At 38.5% G+C, this 20,487-nt stretch overlaps 3 protein-coding genes across 4 annotated transcripts; all 3 read right to left on the reverse strand.

Annotated features, from left to right (window-relative positions):
* Positions 1–13: 13 nt before the first annotated feature.
* Positions 14–5,381, reverse strand: LOC114526967 (succinate dehydrogenase [ubiquinone] flavoprotein subunit, mitochondrial-like). The gene is made up of 16 exons (XM_028548518.1): positions 5,233–5,381; positions 5,013–5,114; positions 4,509–4,670; positions 4,093–4,148; positions 3,920–4,007; positions 3,679–3,843; positions 3,326–3,474; positions 3,083–3,207; positions 2,932–3,002; positions 2,658–2,755; positions 2,368–2,563; positions 2,104–2,301; positions 1,937–2,029; positions 1,269–1,511; positions 959–1,072; positions 14–722 (listed from the first exon to the last, which is right to left on the reverse strand). Exons 1-16 carry the CDS (start codon positions 5,275–5,277, stop codon positions 636–638), a joined length of 1,992 nt encoding a protein of 663 aa, XP_028404319.1. The 5' UTR covers positions 5,278–5,381; the 3' UTR covers positions 14–635.
* Positions 5,382–5,827: 446 nt separating this feature from the next.
* Positions 5,828–10,099, reverse strand: LOC114526901 (sodium-dependent phosphate transporter 2-like). Its single transcript, XM_028548436.1, has 9 exons — positions 9,435–10,099; positions 9,070–9,300; positions 8,867–8,952; positions 8,685–8,781; positions 8,001–8,186; positions 7,244–7,502; positions 6,634–6,819; positions 6,178–6,368; positions 5,828–5,998 (listed from the first exon to the last, which is right to left on the reverse strand). The coding sequence occupies exons 1-9, from the start codon at positions 9,640–9,642 to the stop codon at positions 5,952–5,954; spliced, it is 1,491 nt and encodes a 496-aa protein (XP_028404237.1). The 5' UTR covers positions 9,643–10,099; the 3' UTR covers positions 5,828–5,951.
* A 362-nt stretch (positions 10,100–10,461) lies between these two features.
* Positions 10,462–16,717, reverse strand: LOC114526995 (fibroblast growth factor 1-like). 2 transcript variants are annotated; one of them, XM_028548552.1, is made up of 4 exons: positions 16,646–16,717; positions 14,757–15,117; positions 12,752–12,858; positions 10,462–11,840 (listed from the first exon to the last, which is right to left on the reverse strand). In XM_028548552.1, exons 1-4 carry the CDS (start codon positions 16,652–16,654, stop codon positions 11,658–11,660), a joined length of 660 nt encoding a protein of 219 aa, XP_028404353.1. In that variant the 5' UTR covers positions 16,655–16,717; the 3' UTR covers positions 10,462–11,657. The 2 variants fall into 2 exon arrangements, with proteins under 2 accessions (XP_028404353.1, XP_028404352.1); XM_028548551.1 differs by lacking the exon at positions 16,646–16,717 and adding an exon at positions 15,266–15,873 and having other exon boundaries at positions 10,463–11,840.
* Between the last annotated feature and the right edge of the window lie 3,770 nt (positions 16,718–20,487).

A 20,487-nucleotide genomic window follows, 5' to 3' on the forward strand; every position in this document is an offset into this window, starting at 1 on the left:
AGAAAGCCAATCTTCACCTACAGCAGACTTTCTTCCACACGGCAGCCTCGTTTGAAAGGAATATTAGTACAGGAGAGAAGGTGTGAAGAACGGTTGTTGATGGATAGATTTATATAAAATTTATTGCCGAAAATATAAGGCAGTTACACCTGTTAGGTTTGAAAAGGATACACAACTTCCTTTTGAGATTTCCATCAAATTATTCAAATACCCCCTAACACAACTAGAGTATATAATAGTTAGATGATAGTTTAAAATTCTGCAAACTCTAGAGACATTCAAGCCGAAAACCAACAAGCATTCCATCATATAAACTCTATTTAACTCAATACCACAAAAATACTTGGGACAAAATAAACTGTAAACTATAGCGTTCATCGTGCTAAATATTTACAGCAAGAATTAGACGTGGCATTTTCACTTCTGATATATCCCCAAGTTTTAAATAGTTCATTCTGAAAAGCTGCAATCTGCTCTATCGGTGAGGTTATTTTGACACAAAGTAAGAGTAATTCTTAGCTGGTTGAAATTTCGTAAGATACGTTATTTGTACCACAATAACTTGGAATTCTATCGTAATATACACAAAGAACATAGCCAAGATAAAGTGGGTTGAACTTTGGAGCAGCCTGAAATTAGTAAACACGGACTGCTGGGGGTACTGTGGGACATTCATCGTCATTTAGGGTCTCGTCAATTACACCACGGTAATCAAGTGTTACCTGTAAGGAAGGAAGACAACATGGTTATAAATGACGAACTAGGTTCAGGTATACCAAAGTTCGTTTATTTTAAGTTTCCTCCTTTAGTAACACCGGATCAATAAGAGATGATCCTTACTGGACCTCTAGGAAGAACAGTTTAGAACTGATAGAACTATCCAGTATAAATAAAGTTAGTTTAGTTTAGATAGTTACTAGTAGATAGATATAAGATAGATAATTATAAAATTACTAACTTTGCCAGTTTTACTATCTTGATAAGATAAGGTGTGTTTACGCCAGTGTTCGCTCAGAGGTTTTGGCGTCTGTCCCTCAAGCGGTTCCTTGTAGTCATACTCATCAATACGATCCTGAAATAATTACAAAAACACTCGTTTCAGAATGACAGTTTATAGCATAGCTAATGCAGTGAACTCTATGTAAACTGGAACGATAACTTGTCCTCTTTGGAGGGGTATAATTGTCACTGAAAAGCCCCAATGGGGAGTGTTTATATTATATTGCATTGTATTATATAAATATGTTTACTTCTTTGCTTCGTCTTACCTTGAAGTCTTCTCGCGCATGCGCACCTCTGCTCTCTTTTCGCGCCTCAGCAGAGTATATCGTTTGAGCAGCATTCAGCATCAAGTTTTGCAACTCCAGTGCTTCGACAAGGTCAGTGTTCCACACCATTCCTCGGTCAAATAGTTTCAGATCGCTAAATTTTTCGAAGCACGCGTCCATCTTCTCGCAGCCTTCCTGTAGCACCGGTCCAGTGCGAAAGACCGCAGCATTCGTCTGCATTACCTGAAGAAAATTGAAACAGATAAGATCCTTTAACGCCCGGCAGTTCTAATACTCCGCTTACTTCATGTAAGGTGCAATGAATCGTTAGATTTTACACCATTTTAATATTAGATGCTGAAATAATGTGGGGAGACTTTATCGTTTTACCCTTTCACACTTTTGATGCCACTTTAGTTTTCTCCTTTTGATAGAAAAAAATCGTGGATGTATATTTGAGGGCCTTTAGGCAAAACAGTAAGTGGATAATTCGATAAAAAATCGCAAAATTCAGCCAATTCCAAGACGTTTGCGATGAGCTTAAATCTGATGTTGCAAGGGCTCCAGAAAACGTCAATCTTTTGACACAATTCTTAATATTCCCACATGTATATTTTCACCAATAGACAGCGCTCCAGTTATGTATATCATGCTTTTATGGTTCTTACTTTCTGCATTTCCAATCTCAAATCAGCTACGGTGACGTTACCATCAGCATGACGTAATTTATCCAACTCTGCTACACTCTCTTCGCCTGCGTCCTAATAATATAAAAGCACAATTACCTCAATGAACATTCTATACAATGGATTCACTGGGGCAATTGGGATCTCACCTGAGATAACTGTGGCAATTGTTCACCCGGTTTGTTTTCCTCTCTGATGAAGTTCGCGCATGCGCGCCCGAACACGACGAGATCCAGCAGGGAATTAGCTCCCAGTCTATTCGCGCCATGCACCGAGGCGCATGCAGCTTCGCCAGCGGCCCAGAGTCCCTCGACTATTTTATCTTCACCGTTTACAACATCAAGTACCTATGAGACATAGGTCATGTTAAAACAAGATTTTGACACAAAAATCAGAGCATATCGTTCTAATACCTGTCCTTTGTAGTTAGTCGGTACGCCACCCATGTTGTAGTGCACGGTTGGTAGGACTGGGATGGGCTCGCGAGTCACATCTACCCCGGCAAAAATCATTGCGGTCTCAGAGATGCCGGGCAGGCGCTCTGCCAGAAGTTCCGCAGGAAGGTGAGACAGCTGTAGAAATACGTGATCCTTCTCTGGACCGACACCTCTGTCGAGAAACAAAGTCTTATTAAGCGCGGTGATTGCTAGCTTTCATTTGGGATGAAGTTTGTTGCAAAGACACGTGGTATTCATCAACATACCTTCCTTCCCTGATTTCCAAAGTCATCGATCGTGAGACAACGTCACGCGAGGCAAGATCTTTGGCTGTTGGTGCGTATCGTTCCATGAAACGTTCACCCTGACCGATAATAAATGTTTCAGTGAAGATCTATTCCAATTTTCTATTTTGGGGGTCCAAAAGACATGTTGGAATACTAACAGGGCCTTTACTGACTTACTGTTATTCAGTTCAAATTGAGTCCCAGTCTGGTTTTGTACAGTTCTATGACATGCTAGTTTAAATCGTATTTGTACCTCACTATTCACCAAGTACCCTCCTTCACCCCTAGAGCCCTCTGTTATCAAGCAGCCAGCACCGTATATGCCTAAGTATAATGAGAAATATGAGAAATAATAAATTGAAGGGTGCAAAAATCAGGAGTGCCTGCAAGAGTGTTGCAAGTACCTGTGGGGTGAAACTGGACGAACTCCATATCTTCATTTGGCAGACCAGCCCTTGTGATCATTGCGGTACCATCACCGGTACAGGTGTGTGCTGAGGTACATGAAAAATAGGCCCGGCCATAACCACTAGAAAAATAAAAATTTTCCTTGTTGGTGAAGTAAATCATTAAAGTGGAAGCCAAGTCAGTTCTGCACATTGGGTTCCCTCATAACAATTTGAGGTTCTGCTAAATTTTGAACTCACCCGGTGGCAATCACTGTGTTCTTAGCATTAAATCGATGCAAAGATCCATCCTCCAAACACAACGCAATCACACCAGCACAACGGCCTTGCTCCATCAACAGATCCAGTGCAAAGTATTCAACAAAATAATCTGTGTCATAGCTCAGGGACTAATGTAGAGACACAGAAAAAATATGTTGAAACAACACATACATTTATTCAACTGGGTGTAACTAAGCAAGGTGTACAATATATTTAGAATGTGTGTAATTTTGTGTGTTATTTAACAAAAAAGTCATGCAACACAATGTGTGCATACTTTAGCAAGTTTCACACCAAAACATGTGTCTTCTTTTTATTCTCTATGTACGAACCTGTCCATACAGTGTGTGAAGCAAAGAATGGCCAGTTCTATCTGCCACACAACAGCATCTGTGTGCCTGACCACCCTTGCCGTAATCATAACTTTGACCACCAAACGCACGCTGGTAAATCTTGCCCTCCTCCGTACGACTGAATGGCATGCCATAGTTTTCAAGCTATAGTGACAGGAAATACCAATTCATTTACTACAGGTCCAGTAGGGATTATCTCTTTATTTCAGCCATATCGTACCTCAATGACAGCCTCAGGAGCCTCTTTGGTCATGTAATGAATGGCATCTTGATCTCCCAACCAATCACTACCTTTCACTGTATCATACCTTTGAAAAAAGGTCATTTTGATTGAACTAGGTGTTGGTAACAAAGTCAAGAGGTGGTACATATAGAACAGGAAGTACTACTCACATATGCCATTTCCAATCATCCGGTTCCATATTGCCCAAAGCAGCATTCACACCACCCTACAAATATGGGTGAATGTATAAAAATATTATCCCCGTTGTAATTAGAAAGAAAATAGAAATTGGATACTGGAATACTCCTTAATTATGGTTGCCAAAGTAGCTACGCAGTTTCTTAATTTGATTAAATAAACTATCTGGTATATATATAACAAGTCTAACTTTGATAGTTTAGAATCAGAATTGAAGTTCTTGTTATTTTCAAGGCTGTCAATCTAGTCATACCACACCATTGTAATAAAATTAGTTTAACAAAACTATGAAAGAGTGTCTTCATAATTGAATTAACTTTTAGCAATATACAGTAGTAGTAGGTTCAAAGAATAAAATACTTCTTATCTAACATATTTCAATATTTACTTGTGCAGCAACAGTATGTGATCTGGTGGGAAACAGCTTGGTAATGCAGGCAGTTTTGAACCCTCCATTTGCCAAACCAAATGCAGCCCGGAGTCCGGCACCACCAGCGCCAACAACAATACAGTCGTATGAATGGTCAATCACTGGATACTCCTTTGAAAACTAAAATTGAAACCAGATAAAGAAGAATGTGAACATAAGAAACAGTATTGTGGGTTGAAAAAGTGCTTGCCAAGTCTGGATTTCGTGGTAGCAACTGGGTGGCAAAATAACAAAGCATACATCCTGGTTGGGGATCTTCATGCAGTTATTCTTCACACCTCCCACCATGATCAAAAGCCCCCAGTTCTATCCCTCTATTCTCGCCCCGAGCTAACAACGTCCTGGCTTTAATAAAAATTTGTAGAAACTCCCATGAAGTCAACTTCTGACAAAATTCACAGAACATGCTGAAAACATGTCGGACCTCACGTTTCAAAAACTGAGTGCATGTATCGCCCTTACCTCCGATTTTGTCGTCTTATTTGAACAAACGCCGCCAGAGCTGTGGTGAATTCCTCTGCTAACGCTTGGAAGAAGATTCCTAAAGCTGATTCCTGCACGAAGCTACAATAAGAATACGTTTCAAACTAAAATGTTCCTTTCATAACAAACCACGAATTTAAAAGACCATTTAGGAATCTTGAAAATTACAAGTCGAAAGGACACAAATAAAAAATCGTACCGAGAATTTTGAGAGACCAGTTGCAGCTCTACACGATGCTAGCATATCGTCTGTTAAATCTTTATTTTACTTTGAAGTATTTGAGAGTTTTTTGGAGAAAGTACAACTGGTTAACTTTCTACTCTCCAAGATGAAGTTGTTGCGCGCATTATACAAGAGCCTGGAAATGAGTTGCTGTTATTACGTAACGTATTAGGTAATGTATTAGGTATGTTACAATAATTACTGGAGGTCACTGGTCTCTACTGATGAATATTTCCGAGAAATGAGGCTCCGATATGACCACTATCAAATCTCTAATCTCACAGTTTTTGCTACGAACTACCCCACCTTTCCTTAGCCAGCTAACTTTGTCACACGACTGTTAGTTCAACCATTTTACAAGTTGTTAAACAGCCTATCCTGGGTACGAGGTTGCCTCGTACCCAGGGTAATTTCGCTGTGTTATAAGGGGGCGGGGGGGAGAGGGAGAGATTAGCCATTAGGGTACATCGCGGTCATCGCCCTACGACTTTTTCAACTTGTTAATTGTTATGATTCAAATTGATAGAAGTTTGGACGTATTTTAATAAACACTAGACTTTATTGCATACTACAATATATACAAAATTCAACAACCTATTATTAACAAAATAAACACCTTTGCTATAAACGTCCAATACTGTATATGTTGGAATTTCCAAAAGCTTCTTTTCAAACAAAACTCTTGTTTAAATTAGTTAAATTGCATGACGTAGCACAGCAAATAACCCGGCTGATAATAGGCCTGTAATCATGAAAGAGGAAACAAAAAATTATCGCAAAGTGAAAGTTAATTTAGATGATTGAATGAAAATCAAAATAAATGAAAAATATTTTTGAAATGAGCGAACTGAAATCACTGATCTAATATTACACTGGATACAGCAAGTATACAATATAAGAAGTTAAACGGTATAGTCTTACCTGACACAGGAACGGTGACAAGCCAAGCTATTAGGATATTGTTAAACACTTTCCAGTCCGTTACGTTTCTTGATCGCACTAAACCCACCAGAGTAACTGCTCCTACTAAGCAATGCGTGGTGCTTATAGGAATTCCAAGGTTTGAGGCGATCAGGACCGTACACACACTACCAAATTCTATGATTAAACCGCTAAAGACGTAAGATATATGTGTCAATTCCTGATATGGGCTAAATACAGGAAAACTAGTTTAGTTGAGGTTTCTTCCTGTAGTAACACTGGATCAATAAGAGATGATCCTTACTGGAACTCTAGGAAGAACAGTTTAGAACTGATAGAGTTATCCAGTATAAATAAAGTCAGTTTAGATGAGGTTTCCTCCTGCAGTAACACTGGATCAATAAGAGATGATCCTTACTGGATTTCCAGGAAGAACAGTTTAAAACTAACCCATACCTTGACGGAGTAATAGAAGACAATTCGTCTCCTATGGTTTCTATAACTCGTCTTCCCCAAACCCACAGTCCGATGGATATACCAATACCACCATATAGTAAGACCCAAATGGGAGTATTAAGTTCAGAATTAACAACACCATATCTATATGTTAACCATAGAGAAACAAGAGGACCTACAGCATTACTGCAAAGAATAAAATGAACACACTTTAAAATTTGATTGCCGATTTTTTTGGATGTGGTCCAGTGTAGGTGGTATTCTACAATAAGCTGTCATGGTTTGTGTCTGAACTACCTGAAAAATCTCAAACGTGGTGGTCTAGTGTAGGTAGTATTCTACAATAAGCAGTTGTGGTTTGTGTCTTAACTAACTGAGAAAGATATCTCAAACGTGGTGGTCTAGTGTAGGTAATTTTGTACAATAAGCTGTCGTAGTTTGTGTCAGAACTACCTGAGAAAGATATCTCAAACGTGGTGGTCTAGTGTAGGTAGTATTCTACAATAAACTGTCGTGGTTTGTGTCTGAACTACCTGAAAAAGATATCTCAAACGTGGTGGTCTAGTGTAGGTGGTACTCTCCAATAAGTTGTCGAATAAAAAGTTCATACCTAACATCGTTGCTGCCATGGGCAAAAGACGCAAAAGAGGCAGTCAAAATTTGAACAAATGCCAGCAATCTGGCGGTCTTTGGCTCGTCGGTAAGTACTTCATGGTTGCTCGGTTCCGGTGACTGTTTATCAGCTGCAGTGTCAGCATTTCTATCATCTGGAGGAGTTTCATTGATAATCCCCTCGCTATATTTCTTGTTGTTTGAGTCACTATTGCTAGCGCTACTTAACAACTTTGTCTTTTCTTTAAAATCTTTATCTGGAGATATAGAGATTTATTACCTAAGCCAAACCAGATCTAGAGGTCCAGGTGTAATACAGGATAAAATCTAAACTAAACTAATACTGGATAACTCTAACAGAAGAAACTGTTCTTCCTAGAGATCCACTAAGGATCATCTCTTATCGAACCAGTGTTACAACAGAAGGAAACCTAAACTAAACTAACTTCTTTTATACTTGATAGCTCTATCAGTTCTAAACTGTTCTTCCTAGAGGTCCAGTAAGGATCATCTCTTATTGATCAAGTGTTACTACAGGAGGAAACCTGAACTAAACTAACTTTATTTATACTGGATAGCTCTATCCGTTCCAAAATTGATTCAGTGTTACTACAGAAGGAAACCTAAACTAAACTAACTTTATATATACTGGATAGCTCTAGCTATCCGTTCCAAAATGCTCTTTCTCAAGGTTACTACAGTATCACTTCAGTTTCAAAATTACATTCCACACACTATAGACTATAGTCAAATACCTTTTTCACTATTTTCATCTACAACATTGAGCTGAGAATCATTAGTTGTACTCAGTTCAAATTCTTTGTCAATTTTCCTCCGCAAGTGGGGAACAAACAGAAAGCGCGTAAGAAGCGCTACAACAAGACCAGTCCCAAAGCTCAATATTAAACATCCATAAAGAGGAATCTTGTCGAAGCCGAGCACTTTAAGAAAACAAGTAAACACATTTCAAAATTTCATACCAAAAATGACCATGGAATACATTATACTTTGGTGGAAATATGATAACTATATTAACTGATTATTGACTGAGTGTGAGGTGTGTACTGTAAAATATCAGTACTGTCAATACTGTTTTTATTATGGACCAAGTGATGAACGAGCTAGGTCCATGCAAAAAACCTCTGATATTTTACAGCACAGAGTGAACAAGCGAGGTCAATAACCAGTTTATTATACGACTGAACTGCATGAGACATCTGGGATACTGGTTTAGATACAGAATATACACACTGTTACAATATGAAACTTACACTAAGTTCATTAATGTGTATTGTAACACACACAACAGTCCGGATAATGAGTTTTGCTTGCAATCAGAGTAGAGGATTTTGAAAGCCAAATAATACTACCAATTATAGACTATACTTTGGTGGAAGCAACAAACATAACACAACATCTAGAAAGCAAGCATTACTTACTTTCAGAGCCATTGTAAAACACTGCAAATAAGTTAACTGATATAACTATGAAGTAGATAATTGGCAAGGCAATCAGACCAGCACTGTACGAATCAGGCTAGAAAAATAAACATATAGTTAGTCTCGAATACAAATGCCTATTGCTGTTTCTTCACCTGAGTTTTTGACAGAGAAAATTTCACCTTTTTGAGAACAAAATATTGTAACGCCAGATAGAAACACGAGCTGATGGCTCCAGCCATGAGTGGGGATATTAACCAGGAGGCCACTACACGGAAATGTAAAACAAAGATTCTTGGAAATGTGAGAAATGGCATGAAAACAAAGCAAGCCTGAACGAAAAATGTGACCTTGGTGGAAGCATGCTACCATCCACCCATCTTACCTATCTTGCCAAATTCCTTCCACTTTATTGCCTTACCACCAAATGCCACCAACCCAAACCCCATCATGGCTCCAACAATGCTGTGGGTTGACGACACAGGAAGCTTCACCGCGGTCGCAATGATCAACCACACTGCCCCGCCTGACAGAGCACTAAGTGATCCCACTAGCAAATCAACCTCAGTTCCATTAACAAAATTACTTGTATCAACTATTTTGCCCCGGATTGTATCTGAAAATTAGATATTTTAGAATTAATAGATTTAGGACAGTTTTGAGATGATTTCTTATGTCGGACACTTCCCAGAGACAAACAGAATTTCAGTGAGAAATCAGTGGGGAAACTTTGTAGTCTGGGGTATGCACCTGTGACTTTGCTTCCAGCAAGGACAGCCCCAGACGTTTCACAAATGGCTGCCACAATACATGCATCTCTTAAGGTTAGCACTTTAGATCCAACTGATGTACCAAACGAGTTTGCCACATCGTTTGCTCCGAGACCCAGTGCGAGAATAAAAGCGATGATAAAACCAATAATAACAATCCATAGGTAACTATTGTCCATTGAATCCATTGCTTTATACCCCTTGTGCCTTTTTGATTTATATAAACACGTTAGCTACAATTAAACTATAAAAGATAACAGTCGACACTCGAAGCAAATATATCATAAACAGCTTCGTGTTCCGTTGAAGTTAACCAGTTTGTGTATAAAGCCTTCTTTGAGCCACGGAAAAGGATCTCATCTTAAGATCTTGCTATCGGCAGTCATCTTTGCTTCACTGCCCACAATGATATCGTTTGTGATATCGTGCTGTTCAAGACTTCAAGTAGAAGTAGTGGACCATATACAACACATTATTCATAAAAATTTGGACGGATAGTATCTCAAAAAATCATTTTAAAAACGAGATCATTTCCAACTGAGTACGAAAGCCAACCTTTTTGTGATGAACAAGTTGTGAACGTACGTTTAAAACTTGTTTTCTTTGCAATGGAAAAATAAAGAGCAAAAAGACAGAACAGCCACCATTTATTTTGCTAAAAATTATGCAGGTTTTAATTATTCATTCATTAATATATGCATCCAGGACTTCTTTTATGGATCAGTGGTTCATCTCACTGATCCGTACAGTAAAATGGATGGATTAGATTTTTTTTTGTTATATGTAAGTTATTTTATCTTGCATAATACATTATCCTTCGAAAAGAAACAAGCCACAAGTCTACACAAAAACCTTGTTGACAAACATGCAGTCTGAATGCGCAGAATAGCATTGTCTTCTGAGCTTTCTAACCAGCCAGTGTATATCATGGTTTTCGCCGGGAAAATAAACTGGACTACCAACATTGCTTGATAAAGATATACTTTAATTTCACATATATCTTAACTTTAATATAACATTAAATATCTCCGTGTAAATATAGTTACACTCTTATATTATTTACATTACTTTATTTCCACACTACGCCAATGTATAGAAATAAATAGGGAATATACTAATATATATTATTTATAGATATACACCTCAAATACCTGAGATGACAATAAATTACTTTTTTGTACAAAATATTTTGTGAAACAACACGGATTTTTTTTGCATGCATTTCTTTGTATAAATGACAGAAAACCTCTCTGAATAAGAGAGACGTTTACTGCCATTTCTTTTATCAGAAATATCCAGTGAAAACCTAAATCATTGCAGGCTTATTAGTCAGGAGAATATTTGTTTGGTTGGTGCGTTTTTGAGGGAAAACGTTTCAGATGGAAAGAGTATTTTACTAAGAATTCGTTGGTGTGGATTGTGTCCGAACTATCGGACGAGATCACGTATTATTGAACTGTTTTCCTATCGAGCTCAATTGAGTTCAAATTTTGACATGACATTTTTTGTGAAAACTCTGTGTAAAAGCGAGGTTAGATCGATAAAATTGAAGACTAAAGTTTGCGCGTCGAAAATAACTTCGGCGCGGTTGCGCGAATAGACGCGCGCACACACTATCAGAACGCATAATACTAGCAAATATACTACTTTACATAGAGACTATATAAGATGGCCAGTCGACGCTTGCACGCGAGTTTAAAATATCGCAGGGAAACGCGCACTAACTTTAATACGATGTTCATGGACGCCATAAATAAGCAAAGCCAACCATAATTATCCTTGCTCAAATATCTGCGCAAATTGCTTCATTTGTGATAAAAATCGCGAAGCAGATTTCACCGTCTATAATTCTCGATCATCCTTCACGATTTCCTTCGTTGAGATGAGAAACGGCCAGAATCTTGCGGTAAAAACAAACGCTTGATTTGAACTGGAAGTTGAACTTCAAAACACGACTATTTATATAGAGGAATGTCCAATATCACTCATATTATTGCCCTAAGTATAGTACTATGGCACGAATGCTCTTCATCAACACTGCTAAGAACTTTTTATATGAACATTAACGACGCTTTAGGGTCAAAAGTAGACACGTTGGGATAAGTCCGGCATTTCATGACCATTATCCACACTTGTATACCACAGTGCACCCGAAGTTACAACGCTAACTCCTCATCACGCACGAAGCCTGGGGACGACTCCATTATGTGCTGAATGGGACTAGGAAAAAAAGCACGGCTTTCTGGTCCGCCGCGGTTTGATGGGCCGGTTTCTGGGTGCCGTTCTTACGTATACCAACATACCAATTGCTATTTGTGTACGATCTGTACCAATGATACGTTTTCACCTCATGCGTAACGAATAACGTCTTCAATGAAAGACGAGTCTAAAAAGGAACAACAATTGAAAAAGTTTAGGTCAGTTCGCATGGATTTTGAAGTCTCTCAGCGGCCTGGGCGCTGATGCAGCGCTATATTCCAATAAAGGTCGCATTTTAAAAACGACAAAGCTTCAAATCAGGCTAAGCGCGAAAACGGTAACTGACCATTGTGTTTGTTCAGACACGTAGCTTTGAAACTTGTGTAAAAATGTCCACGAATTTAATCCTTTATCTAATCCTTTAGGACTAGCAGTTGGGTAAGGATTAGGGTCAGATTTAGGATTAAATTCGTGGATTCTGGTCATGGAATTGAGTACCAAAATAAGGGAAAAAATTGTCTGAACTTGAACTTTTGAAAGGACCTTTAACCTTTGATTGAGTCAGCTGCAAACTATACCATAGTCTATGGGCCACCCTCGAAACTTGCCGCGGCACTTTCGGAAATGATAGAGCCAAGTGAAGGCGTTGCCAAAAAATGCTGAATTGGCCGAGGCCAAATTAATTAAAATACGAGGACCACGCGGTTTAAGTGAAACGAGAGGAAATTTGATATTAGAAAACGATGTTTTAGGATGAACGTTTCGGGCTTGCATCTTGCAAAGCTGCAATTCTGGAATCGATACACATTCAGAAAAACGAGATGACGAGAACTCCAGGTTCTTATATATGGCTCGGTGTTGCAGGCTGCATGGAAAATTGGGACGGAGGAGAAATGAACCGGTTTAATGAAGTTGGATTTCTATTTAGCTCTTTCTTTGATAAGCCGAACAAAATAAAATATTAGGCCTACATTGAATATATGTGAATTTATGTTTGTGGGAATCAGTATGTTTCCCAGTTTGGTTGTATCCAACGCCCTGGTTGTATCTGAACCGCTTCAAAAGCCTAAGAACTTTAAAACTTTTAAATCTACTTACATGACCACGGAGTCTACCATTGTTTTCTTCCATAGCCAGATATCTACCCGTTTTAATATTTTTTATTCGAACGATGCCCACATGGACTGACTGAAGCTCGAACCAAACTAAAAATATCGACAAAAGATCATTAGATACATGAATACCTTCACGCGGACTAGCACTAAAGGGACACTATGCGGTTTTAATTTCCCAAAATTTACCCCAGGCTGCTAAATCCTATATTCCGGGAAAACGATTCAATCCAGAAAACGTCAAACTGTGTTTCTGCAACTCTTTTGCATCCATCAGAAACAAAAACATTTTATGCGTCTGAGAAAACAAATCGATTATCCACTTTCTGAAAGCGTTCATGTCTTTATTATTAAGGGTAAAGATTATAAAATGCGAGACAGACTCTGAAATAAACCGAAAAGTGAAAGTAGTGAATAAAATGGCTGCTAAGTTCATTCAAGTTTAGAAATTATTCATATTTTCGTCTTGCACATTCTGCAGAATGAATCTTTTGTATGTATTTTCTTCTGCTAGTTCTAAGTCGATTTCATAAATTGCAAATGCCAAAGTGATAAAACTAAATGCGTGGAGACAAAGTCTGACAGATTGTCAAAGGTTTGACACCTAGCGATATTTCTATATGCCTGTACAGTTTGATCTCGCCGCCTTGTTAAATTGGTTTATAGAATGTTTGTTCAGAATGGAGTCGGGGGAAATTGACTTACAGTCCAAAAATGAGATTAAACACGGTCAGAAACCAATAAAAATGCGATCCGGAACAATATCACAAAAGGATCACATTTCAGCTTTTATTTAATGAAGCTCACCGCAAAACACACGTAAACTCATTGACATTTTACACTCATTTTCACCAAAATTTTTTCGAGAGCTATGCTATCTATTTTGAAACCCTAGTAACGTAATTGTACACAAAAACGTGGCCAGATTGGATCGATAGCTTCGGGCATTTGCCGAATAGTTATTTCCCCAGCTGCAAGGACCATGAAGCGCGGGTATGAAAGCAAATGATAAACTAAAACAACAGCTTTTCGATCGTATATGTAAAGCTGTAGGCGAGAAGCCATCACAAGCAATATTTCGAATTTTAATATTATGAACGCCCCCGAGAGATGGAACAGGAAAGCAATTTGGCATTCATTTCGCTGGCAATTAATGCAAATATGAAAATCTGTTACTGTCAAATAATGATTTGTGGCCACTTTATCGCCGACACGATCTCTTTCGCGACCTTCAATTTACACTATCAATCTAGCGTCTTTCTCGACCCCTCCGATGTTACGTTTGAAAGAGACCCCTTGTCCTTCAAAACAGCACGATATTGAACGAATGCCATCTTGTGCATGTCGTTCCGAAGCGAAAAGTCACAGGCTAAGTAAATAGAGCGTAGCTTCCCGTGAGAAAAAGGCTTGATTTTTTTTCATGAACTCGAAAACATATTATAAATGGCGCAACACCTTCGTTGTGTTCACGAAATTTCGCAGATACACGATAAAAAAGTGATTTCCTGTCCCATTGAGAACGCTACAAAATTTCCAAAGAAGTGCTGAAGGCTTTAGATCGCCTCTTCCGACTTATATAATCAAATGTACAGCTTTGTAAAGCTTTATAGTGTGAAATTGACATGTCGAAACCTTCGCTTACTTTCGCGCCATTTGTTGCAAATGGGGAAGGAGAGAAACCCAGCGGAAAGGACGCTCGCACAAACCCATTGTAGCCTTAACAGCTTTGGTAAAGTAAATATCATAAATAAATACTAACGTAAGAACAGTTGAATGAGCCATTTCATAATCCAGGAGCTGTTTAATCCGATTTGGCGAGTCACGAGAAGTAAACAGCGTAGTGTTTTTCACTACGTTCAAACATGATCAAAACAATATGTTTCACTGTCAAGGTCAGGGAAGCGTTCACCTCGAACTTTGTTTAAAATCAAGATCCGGCTACTTTCCTAAAAATGTTTAATATCAAGAAACAAAGCCGTACGTGTACTTACCGTTATCACTCATGTCATGGGTCCCGTTTACGAATCCATTGTTTGATATCTGAAGCAGATAACCATTCCTTGAAAAAAGCATAACCTTGCGAGTATTCGTCGATGGGGCTTTAACTAACGATCGGTCTATTAAGCCGTTCAACAATGCTGTTGATCTGTCTTTCAAACGATATTTTTTCACTTTACTCCTTCTAGGACTGCCTGCAAATCCTTGTGATAAGTTGAAAGCCTTCGCTAGATTTGTAAGATTTCTTTTCAAACGTCGTTGTAAACTATTTGATATTCGGCGGTTAGTTGGGCTTGTTTTAACAACAGTAAATGTGTTCAAACACACCAGAACCACTCCAAATATACACAACACCTAGAACAGAACAAAAAGATCTTGAGAATGGTCGATTTTACCACTAAATATGCGATCACATGCATGTAAAAACAAACTCATGCAAAGTGCAACAAAACCTCTAGAGTGAGGGAGACTTTCGCTTCAGAGCTTTTGAACGTGAACTTACAAAGCGCTGCTTTCTCATTATACGAGCACGAATTGTTGAGCTTTATATATACCACGAAGGTAACATCCGATTACTCGATGAAAATCCATCACACGAAAACCAAGACGATCGCGTTAACTTCGTACAAGGGCTGCCAAACGCAACAACACTGTTTAGTGTTTACGCATGTAGCAAATACGAAGGGATATGTTTTTCGGCTCGAACGAGGACGCCTGTGGTATGTAGACCGTGTTTGCGAAAGAAACGATCATTTACATGACACAATGATTACACATAACCCTTTCAATTTGAATGCGATGGCTTGTTTGATCTCAAAGTGATTTGCCTTCAACTTTGAGCGACGTTGCGTGACGTATTCGGCGAAAAATTTACGAGCCTCTTGAATAAATTTGCTTTGAAACGATTTAGAACGTTTTCAGGATTACAAAACGCCAACAAAACGCTTTCAGGCAGCTTAAAAAGCGATTAGTACATAGCTCTATTTGACAAAAGAAAAGAACATTCGCCGACGAACGTTTGGTTCCAAGGAGAGGCATATTTTGCTCAAGTGTGTTCGGCAAACTGCCACACGTCTGACAATCAAAAATCACTTCGAAAGAGGAAATGAAGCTATTTCACAAATGAGTATTTAAACGACTTTAAAAGCCCTCATGCCCATGGGTGTTGAAACCTTTCGAGACAATAAATGAATTTTTGATCAAATTATTGACGAATAATTCAAATTCCTGGCTAGCTTCTAAAGAACAAGCTATCGCTTGAAAGCAAAAGAGATCGCTTCGTGGAACGGCAAAATTACAACAACATTAGCACGTGTCGTCCTGTAATCGAATCGAATTGAAGAACAAATGTGAAGAGGTCCCAAAGGCGAGAAATTTATCAATGAAAACATTCTTGGTCCCAATGAATGGAACACGTGAGGGGATTATAATATTTACACAAATCTTTACAACCATTCTTTCCATTACAGATCAGAGAAAATTGCGAAAAGTATGCGACTATTAAATTTACTCTACAAAACCATCCAGACCAAGTACTTTAATATACCTCGAGTGGTCGAGACTGTTTACAATGGCTAAGTGTGTTGTATAGATTGAACTAAAAAGTACATAATCCATTAAACGTTTTCGGATTGCTCTTACACATCCCAAAAACAGATATAGTAGAAACGAATCATACAATAAAACTATCCAAAAATACATTGTAAAAAGACAGATTTTGAAGTAGATTTCAAAAACAGCAGCAAGACACGTTTCAAATCTTGTACAAATTGCTAGAAAGTTTCAAAACTGAAACAGACTATTTTAAATTGTTTTGAAGTGTCGACGTGTTAAAACGTTTAGCCGGGCTGCTCGTATTTACGTACTGAAAGCAAATAGTTACCTTGTACATTCTTGATAAATTAATATAGTGCCTTGGTACTGAGATAAATATCGCCTTTCGCCTTGTGATCTCGCGTTCTAACCGTGCACAAGATGTGCTCGTTTCTGCTCTTAAATAGAAATTGTACTCCGCGCTAATCATCGCTACTTTCCTGTAGTACACCCACGACACAACGATATATTTTCAGTAACCATGTTGATTAAGCAAGTACCACTTACAGGAAACGGAAACCGACTCACATGCACGAGGTCTGTGTGTGTGTGCGCGGTCTGCCTTTGAGACGAAACCGCCCCACGTCCTCTAGGGCACAGTGAAACTCAAACATGCATTAGAAACATACAAGGGACTATTAAGAATCGCTTAATCCTTTTATCAATACGCGCTTGTTACACGCTACACAAATAAACACGACAAGAAATAAAAAAAAGCCCCAAGTACGGCGCCAAACCACCGCGTGAACTGAAAGTTTACACCACCTAGATGTCTTAATAAGACTCTTAAATCATCACCTTAAATGCAACTCATTACTGTTTTTAGAAGAGGAATCAATTATACTCTTCAGAAGGCAAAAAGAAGCTACAAGTAGCTGGGTACATGCAATTAAGCGAGTACAATGTGCACAATTTATGAATGTTCCAATTGCAAATCGTGTTTTCTAAATTTCTAGACAGTGATAGCTATATTTTGCTTTTCCCAAAATAGGAAACGCTTAATTCGTTCAATAAAATTGCTGCGTGTTTGGTTATGAGGTAAAGTTATTTTTACGCGTGTTTTGTCAGCATGAGCTATGAACGTAGTTGAAACTTTATATTTCGTTTTGTCTCGCGAGTCAGCGCAATTTTCCATCGTGCGTATACCGGCAATTCGAATGGATATTTTGAGCAAATTATCCAAATTTCGGCACTTACAAGTCCATTTACAACTCGGTAATGATGAATAAAAGTCTGTTAAAGCGTTAATAAAGTACCGAAGACACATATCAAAGTGCAATTTTATTCTGACGCAATGCGATCTTAGTTTTATTACCCTAATTCACGCGTCGGTCTTTCGCAAAAACTTGGACGGTGGGAATTTTAATGAAGCTGGCCATTACATTAAATGGCTTTTAAGAGAGAATTTAGGACAAACAGAAATTAAATCATTTGTCTCTCCTTCGGCAAATACAGGAGATCAGCAATTAGTGGATACTTGTAAACATGTCTTATTTCCGGAGTTTAGCGTTAATACGATTTTCCAAGTTAGTCAGCAGCAGACGTATTGTATTAGCAATCAGGCCAAGGCTTGATTGCACAGGACGCCTGGAATTGTTCGCCAAATTGGCTCCAGGTAATAACCGTATTTGTGACTGCTTTAGATATTATACAAACTCTGAAAACAAAATAACCTTCTGGCAACTCCAAACTATGCGTCGCTATATACGACCTACATGTTTTATGAAGTTATTTTATTTCAAGTGATATAATTTGAGTATCTTTGTTTGAACATTCAAGTAGTTATCTCTAGAAATGAAAAGAGAAATTCCTTGCTATTTACGTCCTGAAAAGCTCTTTTTTGCACTTCAGTGGGGATCGATCATTGTGGTTCTTGGGTTATTTCAGGAGAAATTTCGCGTTATTTCTGGAACGGTCATATTAGTCACAAAACTCTTTCAAGAAAATGCTAGAAAATTACACATTTGATTGATCAAAACATGAAAGAATCTTTACCAAGAGCTTCCTGACGTGGCGTCCACATCCGAATGCGTCTAAATATACTTATCACCGCAAATTATGTCGAACGCCGGTTATTTTTTGATGCTATTATCAGTTTTATGATGTACCCGTGCAAGGTTATCAATGAGCTAGGATATTACGGTATTTAGCAAGATTACTCCGAGATGGAGACACGATAAGTTTGTTTATTCGAATGTCATTATTACAATCGAACTAGAAAATCTTGATTCATTACATCCTAGATAAGAGCAAGTTCATCTAATTGACCGGAGATCAACTTATTGTTTCTCCTGTTCGTGAATCTTTGAGCGTAACGTGTTTCAGTTGAAACGCGCACGCAAACGTAACTTCAATTACGGGGCCTTTTAATTCGAAAGAACAGCGTCTCTGCCGTAAATTACACGCGACACTCGAAACGGTTCAACGCGGCGACGCAGGACCTGAGTGCACACGTACGTATCTGCAATCCTCACGCTGTTAATCCATCAGGGTGCTTGGCGAAACTAAACACAAGGTCAACTGCGCCCAATTGCATTGTTTTTTAACACGAGAACCGCTGTGTGCGATAATTAAGCGAAAATTATCCTAAGACGTGGGGTTGATTGAATTGCAAGTTAATGGGGGCCATTAATTTCAAATGCAAATGAAATAAGTCTGAAAGACGATCTTTGAAATGTTTTAAATACTGATATCGCGTTCAGTATTTCGGTGGTGAAGTTCACGTAATGAGCGATGCTATTTTAAGAATGACTATATATATACAGTGGTTTTTGTTGGACCTCTTTGGTTTGCGGTCAACTCTATCAGGCACACGCGTCAGCAATACAAAAATTCTTCCCCATGCAGTCAACGCCTCACCGTAGATTGGCTTTGGCAGGCGTCGGCCTACACACTGGGCCGGTGCGTGGGAATTTTGAATTTCCCAATGTGGGTTGAACTCTAATTGGCGTTATCAACATTGCATGCCTAGTATTATATACGCAGGTGACGCGAATATAGATATACAGGAGACAATACGAGCTATAGAGATGGTTGATTTTTACCATCATAGCTCGGATGGGTGTGATCGAAGCATTGACGTCAATCCAGGTCATCATCATGCACTGTGTTGTTTTGTTACAATCTCTGGAGATCCTATGTTTTTCCATGTCAGTTGATATTGAGTTTTTCTCCCGTTTTTTCTTGGCAAAACTCGAGAAATAATTAGCTTTGATTCCCTTTGAATTGGGCTATACTCCATTACTTAAAGAACGAATCACAATTCACAAGAAAAAGATCTGTGTAATCAATCCTTCCTGAAAGCCTAATTTTAACCTGATAGAAACAAAAACTAACTAAAGTCGTGACTACCAGAGAACAATTGCCATTTCTGACGATACTAACGATTAATAGAAAAGAAAGTTTGACATCTTATATCCACGATGAAACTACCGATTAACTGTTACACCGGTAGAAGAAAAGATGTACAAACTGTGGTAAATCCGTACTGCATTTTGTTTGCTCAATCATCAATGCATGGACAGCAAGCGTTTCAATTAGCGATGTCTAAAATCACACGCCAGCCGCATTGTTGTCGTTTAGTTTGCAGGAATTCTTCGCAACTTAATCAAAACAACCAATAATTGAGACCGGTGTTGTGCCGGGAACTCTAACCCTGCTATAAGAAATATTATGCCTTGCCTTCAGTGCTATAACAGTGCAGAAGCAATGGCCATTTCAAAATGGAAATATGACCACACGAGTTAATTGCTATAGGCTTCTTAGAATTCAACACTAATTCTGAGAAATTCCTTTCATTCAAAGCAACTACAAAGAGCTGAGGGGGTGTGAAACCTTTCATATATATATTTGAGAATAATAATAAAAACGTCAGCTCTAATCGTATGGATATGCTAGGTCTATGTATGGCTTCTGCATCCTGCTGAGGAATCCAAAGAAAGAATAATACAAGTGGGACATTTATTGTTCGACCTCCCAAAGATAACACACACAAAACGCGTAGACGCGTGAAGAAATACCGTTCCAAAGGGTTCATTCAATACAATTCCTTCTGTGGGAAGTTGATAGCATGAAGTTTGGGTCCTCTCTGTATTTATGCGCTCCGGAAAACCATCTTGTATGGACTCATAA

The sequence above is a fragment of the Dendronephthya gigantea genome, unplaced genomic scaffold (genome assembly GCF_004324835.1).
Source record: "Dendronephthya gigantea isolate DGI-Jeju-01 unplaced genomic scaffold, DenGig_1.0 000042F, whole genome shotgun sequence".
NCBI classification, from domain to species: Eukaryota; Metazoa; Cnidaria; class Anthozoa; order Malacalcyonacea; family Nephtheidae; genus Dendronephthya; species Dendronephthya gigantea.

Coding starts and splice junctions, on each gene's coding strand:
- LOC114526967 (XM_028548518.1), bottom strand. CDS start 5,277: ATGCTAGCATCGTGTAGAGCTGCAACTGGTCTCTCAAAATTCTCG. Junction 2,756..2,931: donor GGTACTTGGTGAATAGTGAG/GTACAAATACGA, acceptor ATTATCGGTCAG/GGTGAACGTTTCATGGAACG. Junction 723..958: donor AAGATAGTAAAACTGGCAAA/GTTAGTAATTTT, acceptor CCTTCCTTACAG/GTAACACTTGATTACCGTGG.
- LOC114526901 (XM_028548436.1), bottom strand. CDS start 9,642: ATGGATTCAATGGACAATAGTTACCTATGGATTGTTATTATTGGTTTT. Junction 6,369..6,633: donor TCTTCTATTACTCCGTCAAG/GTATGGGTTAGT, acceptor TTACGTCTTTAG/CGGTTTAATCATAGAATTTG. Junction 5,999..6,177: donor TGTCACCGTTCCTGTGTCAG/GTAAGACTATAC, acceptor TCATGATTACAG/GCCTATTATCAGCCGGGTTA.
- LOC114526995 (XM_028548551.1), bottom strand. Junction 12,859..14,756: donor CCATGACATGAGTGATAACG/GTAAGTACACGT, acceptor CGATATTTTTAG/TTTGGTTCGAGCTTCAGTCA. Junction 11,841..12,751: donor ATGGTAGACTCCGTGGTCAT/GTAAGTAGATTT, acceptor GTTCCTTTTTAG/ACTCGTCTTTCATTGAAGAC.